The 6,486-nt window shown below is 35.8% G+C and overlaps 3 protein-coding genes across 3 annotated transcripts in view; all 3 read right to left on the reverse strand.

The window, feature by feature from the left end:
* Window positions 1-342: 342 nt before the first annotated feature.
* On the reverse strand, window positions 343-1,917 carry LOC127499608 (extracellular calcium-sensing receptor-like). Its single transcript, XM_051869999.1, has 4 exons — window positions 1,902-1,917; window positions 1,559-1,803; window positions 1,347-1,470; window positions 343-1,256 (listed from the first exon to the last, which is right to left on the reverse strand). Exons 1-4 carry the CDS (start codon window positions 1,915-1,917, stop codon window positions 343-345), a joined length of 1,299 nt encoding a protein of 432 aa, XP_051725959.1.
* On the reverse strand, window positions 1,448-3,504 carry LOC127499609 (extracellular calcium-sensing receptor-like). The gene is made up of 3 exons (XM_051870000.1): window positions 3,332-3,504; window positions 2,938-3,229; window positions 1,448-2,800 (listed from the first exon to the last, which is right to left on the reverse strand). Exons 1-3 carry the CDS (start codon window positions 3,502-3,504, stop codon window positions 1,991-1,993), a joined length of 1,275 nt encoding a protein of 424 aa, XP_051725960.1. The 3' UTR covers window positions 1,448-1,990.
* A 2,066-nt stretch (window positions 3,505-5,570) lies between these two features.
* The window catches only part of LOC127499610 (extracellular calcium-sensing receptor), a 4,849-nt gene continuing 3,933 nt past the window's right edge, over window positions 5,571-6,486 (reverse strand). Inside the window, exon 6 of the mRNA XM_051870001.1 lies at window positions 5,571-5,646. Coding sequence (XP_051725961.1) covers window positions 5,571-5,646 — 76 coding nt within the window. The remainder of the gene's footprint in view (window positions 5,647-6,486) is intronic.

Consider the following 6,486-nt stretch of genomic DNA (forward strand, 5'->3'; position numbering starts at 1 on the left):
ATCACACGCAAAACTGGCCACTCCCATTGGCACATTTGTGGAATTGTGCTCTCACGCTAATATGGCCCGTTTAGTAAATCTAGCCCTAGGACCTTCAAAAAAATGGCTGAATGCCAGTTGATGTGTTTATAAAGGTATTGGATAAACAGTTATCAAAAACAGAGATGTTATTACTTTTATTATGTACCAACATAAACTATAAAGCTGTTCAGTAAGAAACATGCCATCATGATGATAATAATCAGCATATCTTAGTATAGTTTGGTAAAAAATAACAGTCTATTATTGATATTTCATCCACATTCTCAAACATATTTTCTTTAAATATACAGATTTCAAATCTCACAGAGCTCTCTGGGGTACTTTACTCATCAAATGTTTTTTAGAGTTCTTGTCTGGTTTAAATAAAATGATATAGCATTTAGGAATGAATATGCAAAATAACATTCCATATGTAGAGGCTAAAATGGCAAATATCTCCACTGCTACAGTGAATTTTCCAGGAGAACTAACGTAAGCTGGTATAAAAGCAATCCAAACAGCACAGAATATGAGCATACTAAATGTAATGAATTTAGCTTCATTAAAGTTATCAGGGAGTTTTCGAGCCAGAAAAGCCAAAAAGAAACAAAGAATAGCAAGCAGTCCAATGTAACCCAGCACTGCCCAGAAACCTACAACTGATCCCACATTACACTCTAGAATGATCTTTTCTTTGAAGTATTTAAGATTTTTAAAAGGAAATGGGGGTGATATTGTTAACCAAAGCACACAAATAAGCACTTGTATAAGAGTAAAGGCAAAAACACTGAGTCTCTGTTGAGGAGGGCCAAACCATTTCATTACATTACTTCCTGGAAGTGTAGCCCTGAAGGCCATTAATACCACAATTGTTTTCCCCAGAACACAGGAGATACAGAGAACAAAAGTGATCCCAAATGCTGTGTGACGCAACATACAGGACCACTCAGTGGGCCGACCAATGAAAGTAAGTGAACAGAGGAAACACAACATCAATGAAAATAGTAGCAAGAAGCTCAATTCTGAGTTGTTGGCTTTCACTATTGGGGTATTTTTATATCTGAAAAATATGACTGCAATTATCATTGTTATAAATGTGCCAACAACTGAAATAGTTGTGAGTAAAATTCCCATGATCTCCTCATAAGACAAAAATTCTGTTTCCTTCTTAACACATCCATCATTTTGCAGATTTGACCAGAAGTCTTGATGGCACCGCAGACATGTTACAGAATCTGTTATAGGATGTAATTATTAATCACAGAAAAAGCAATGATTTATGTGTCTAGTTTTCTTTCTTTATGGAAATATTGGTTTAATTTTACCTGTAGTGTTACTGATCTCTCCATCTGTGCATGGTATGCAGTCATAACAACATATAGGTTTTCCTTTCTTCACAGCCTTCCTAGTGCCAGGGGGACAACTCTCACTACACACAGACCCTGGTACCTGTGACAGAGGATGTTTTTTGTTTTTTTTGCCATTGCCATTGCCATCTACTTATGGAAATTAAAATTCAGACCATTTTTTTCCTCACCTTTGTGGAATTATTTGCCCATAAAATTGTTGCCATATTGACAGCTAAACGATCCATCCCCAGAAAAGAAGCATCATAAAGTCCAACAGTAACAAATTCATAGTGTTGTTTTCTACTTGGTTGCCAATTTATTATCTCATATTTTGCCACTGGGTCACCATTTTCATCAAAGTAAACCTCTTCGCCATCTTTAGTGTTGAAATGCACCTTTCTCAGGTGCTTCAAAAACTGAAAAAAAAAAAAAAAAAAAAACGGACAAAATATTCAATATTTAAAGTCATTGACTAAGTGTTTGACACCACAAACAACACATATTTTTAAACTAACACAATAATATATGTACTGTACATATAGTGCATATTAAGAAATGTTGAATATGCTGTGTCCATGTGTACAACCTTAGAGAATATTGTACTTTATATTGTAGTAGTATTAAAATAGATAACCCACTGTTAAAGGATCAGGCTGTTTTTTTGAGGCACATTTTTCCTTGCAGCCCAGAAGGTCATGAAGTGTGTGAGCAACAGCATATACTCCTTTGTACACATTGCTAAAGATGGGCATGAGTGACATGTCTGTGAACAAGTTTTGCACTTGTGACAGTTCCTCCTTGCCTGTACATGCAGTTGTGGACACGGAATCATTCTTAGTGGAGTATTTACACTGAAACAGGGATTCCCAGAACTCTGTAAAAATAGCACCTCCTGAAGACTTCAGTGGTTTTATATCTAGAATGAATTCTTGCAGACCTGTCACTTTTGTTTTGGGTATTGCCAGACCAATTGCTCCTTGTAGAATGTGGTGGTTATCCATACTAGCAATGACTGAATCAGAGATCCAGGCTTCAGTGCCTACCCACTGGTAACCGGTAATATTGTATTCAACAAATTTATGCAGTAGAACCTCCAAGTCCCAGTGAGCAAGAAATCCCACAATTACTCGAGAAGTAGAGCTTTTAATCTGCTCAATTATCCTCATTACTTTATCTTCAGGGTAGGTTCTGAAAAAAGGGATAGAATATTCCAAACAGATACCCATCTGTTCAGCCACCTTTGTGAAAGTCGCCATCCCACTGTTACCATAATCATCATCTGTTCTTAAGGCTCCCACCCAGGTCCATCCAAAGTGTCTAACCAGTTCTGCTAGTGCCCTGCTCTGGTAGTGGTCACTTGCAATAGTTCGAAGAAATGAAGGATATTTGACTTTGTCACTGAGACACTCACAGGTGGCATAGTGACTGATCTAAGAGAAACAATACATTTAGTCATAACACATCCGCTGTAGTTACATTCATTGCATTCATCACCATCTATTATTTGGTTAAAATACAGATTTTATAACATTTTAAAACACTATATTTCGATACCAGTGGAACATACCAGTGGAAGCTTGAATGGTCCAATACCCTTTGATATTGCCATGCATGCTGAAGAAGTTGTGTCTCCTATAATGGCTTGCACTTCAGCATGCTTTGTGCAGGGTCCTTCAACAGATGTTTTCTCATGCCCATTGGCAAGAGCCATAGCTGCTCGAACCCCAACTGCCACTGAGCCACACGTGTCGTAGATCTTGTAGCCTAACGAGACCCCAGGTAGCAAAGTGGAACTGTTATTAATTTCCTCTATTGCGAAGAGCATGGACTGTGCGTACTGGAAGTCTCTGAAATTAAGACTTGTTAAAAAAAAAAAAAAAAAAAGAAGCAAAAAATCTAAAAAAATCTATGAATTAATCATATAACATCTTATAACATACTGATTCTTAGGTTTTACTTACCTGATGCATTTTAGTGGAGGTGGCATGACAGAATATGTCAGTTGCCTGACCTCCCAACTGCTATGGAAAGAGAAAACCCCTCCAATTACGATGTCCCCGTCTTTCCATAGCTCAGGGTGTACAGGCTCTCCTTGCAGAGTACAGACAGTTTCATTAGCTTTAGAGAAAGTCATGATGGTTATTACCATTTGCAGCATTGCAACCAGTGACTCCATTCACCCATTGAATAGAAACTGTCTTATGTCAAATGTGTCAGCACTGATATTTCAGCTAAGAGAAGGACTTTGAGGTTTTTATAAAGATATTATAATCTGTTGGGAAATGACATAGGTTGACCTCATTTGAGGAGGTGCCACATTTTAACATGATCAGAGTACCCTTGGTGCTTTTTTTTTGTATGTTGTGGCCTTTGGTCAGTACCCATTTGTGGTTCTGTGTGTGATGTTATAGAGAATGTTTTCTTTTTAACCATTTTTGAATACACTTTTCCATTTTCTGCCGCACATTGAAGATTTGAATTATGTGCACGCAGATATGGTTAAAATGGAGATGAACACAAAATGTGCACACAAAACAGACATGAATGTTTAAGACAAAATCTTTTGTAAACTCTGCAAGTTGGAAATTAATTATCTATGCTCAACAACCAAAATATCACCCACAAATAAAACACAGTAATCTGCTAATATCAGTGGATGACTGAAGCCTAGGGTATGCAACGTTTTTCTGCCTGCCATCACACATTGCGCCCGGCACTATGACTGCTTTATGATAGTCACCTGACCTACAGAGGGCAGCATGGAGTTGTCATCTTTATATATTTCAAACTCAAATTCATGTACAAATGCAGATATCTTGGTAACTCTAGAATACTGTTCCATCATTAATTAATAACTACAAAGGAACAAATGAGTAATACACTATTAAAATTCAAGTAACTATTATTAACTAACAAGAAACTCTGATTAACGAATTAGTAAGTAATAGTGCTCACCTGAATGTGGTAGTTCACTATTAGCTAATCAATAACTTTTTTTTTCTTTTCATACATTCCGGAAAACTACTAAGAACTACTACATACAAGTCCATAATTAATGTGAATAATGCGTAATGTATAATTAATTCTAAAGTGAAGATCATGGTAACCCACTAGTAATGACTCAAGTATTACTAAATCCTCCAAAAGGATTTGGAAGTGAAAGTGAATTTAAAGTGAAAAGCATGATAACTCCTTAATATTGACTGAACTCTCTGTAAACATTTGAGGTTTTTATAAGGTAGTCACTGAGTCATTACTATCCAAAAGATAGTAACGACTCAAGTCTTACCACATCCTTCTAAAGGAACTACTAATTATTTGGATCAGTATTCTAAAGTAAAGATCATGGTGACCCACTAGTAATAACTCAAGTGTTACCAAATTGGAAGGAATTACTATCCAAAAACCTTACAAAAACTTCAAATAACTTCAGTCATTACTAGGGAGTTATCATGTTTTTCACTTTAGACTACTGATCCAAATAATTAGTAATTCCTTCTGAAGGATTTGGTAATACTTGAGTCATTACTAGTGTGTTACCATTATCTTTACTTTACAATTAATTATACATTGCACTTTATTTATATTAATTATGAACCTGTATATAGCAGTTCTTAGTAGTCCTCTGGGAGGTATGAAAAATAGTAGTTACTGATTAGCTAATAGTGAACTACCACATTCGACTAAGCACTATTACTTAATTATCCGTTAATCAGAGCTTATAGTTAGTTAATAGTAGTTACTAAAGTATTAATATTATGTTACTCATTTGATCCTGTGAGGTTATTCATTAATGATGGAACAGTGTTCTAAAGTGTTACCAATATCTTTAGACCTTTTCGACCATGCTGATGATGAAATTTATTTTATGCATACTGGGTCTACATGATACTTGGCATATTCATAAAACTTTTGTAAATATGAATAAAATCGAATAAAGTGTTTTGCACATAAAAATGGACCTCCCCGAAAATTCTTCACATGCATGTAAAATAAACTGGCCTATGGCATATGCAAAAGCTTGTAGACAATTTTTTATTGGTGTTCAGAATAGAAGTTCATCTATAATAAAAAAGGAACCAGACAACACAACTGTTTTTAATTTTTTTTATTTTAATTAATTAAACTAATCAATGTTGTTATTATATTATATACAGATACTATACCAAAATATTATTACCAAAATGCATTGTCATCAGTTTACCTAAAGAACAGAAAACATTCAGATGTTTTGTGGTCGGGAGCAGGTGTTTTTTTTTTTTTTTTTTTTTTTTTTCTCTAACATTATGAATACAAAAATGTATGTCAGAACAGCTTTATAAACGATTTGCTGGTGTTTAATGTATGTGGTTCATTGTGCATGACACTTAGTAGTAAGCAGATAACTAAAGCATACAGTTCTTTTGCCTTAAGCTAGCTAGACATTAAAAAAAAAAAAAAAAAAAAAAAAGCATTTTAGTTATTTTATAACTGAATTACTGCAGATTTGAATTCTGTTTAATGTGTTCCCCTTCGAAATGGAACTTCGTTGCTGAGTCATGCCGTTGACGCTATGTGTCTGATTTTAGATTTGGGGGGCCTGAACCGTACTCTTTGGACATACAGGTTTAAGATGCTTAGCCTCAAACTCATAGAGTCACAAGTCCAATTCGAGGATAAGTTTGTGACGATAGAGCTAAAGGATGCTTACTTTCACATTAAGATTCTGACAGTATACAGGATTCTAACAGGCACATTCACCAAGTGCATGGATGCTGCTGTGGCTCCTCTGCAACTCCAGGGTATCTGTGTACTGAATCATATAGATGATTGGGTGATACTAGCTCAGTCGGAGGAGTTAGAGCCACAGCACTGAGATGTTGTGCTCGCTCACATGAAGCATCTGGGATTCCGATTAAACCCCAAGAACCACTTTTCTTGGGGTAGTGTGGGACTCAACCACAATGCAGGCACATCTGCAAACTGTCTCCTGCACATGTGGTTTCGATCCTAACCACTGTAAGAAACATCAAGCTAGATCAGAAGCTTTTTGTTTTAGAAATTCAGAGGCTGTTACTTTCCAGTTCTGCTAGTTTGAGAGTCAATAATAGTCATGCTCTGCATGCTACTTGCTCTT

Source organism: Ctenopharyngodon idella, chromosome 18 (genome assembly GCF_019924925.1).
Source record: "Ctenopharyngodon idella isolate HZGC_01 chromosome 18, HZGC01, whole genome shotgun sequence".
Lineage (NCBI taxonomy): Eukaryota > Metazoa > Chordata > Actinopteri > Cypriniformes > Xenocyprididae > Ctenopharyngodon > Ctenopharyngodon idella.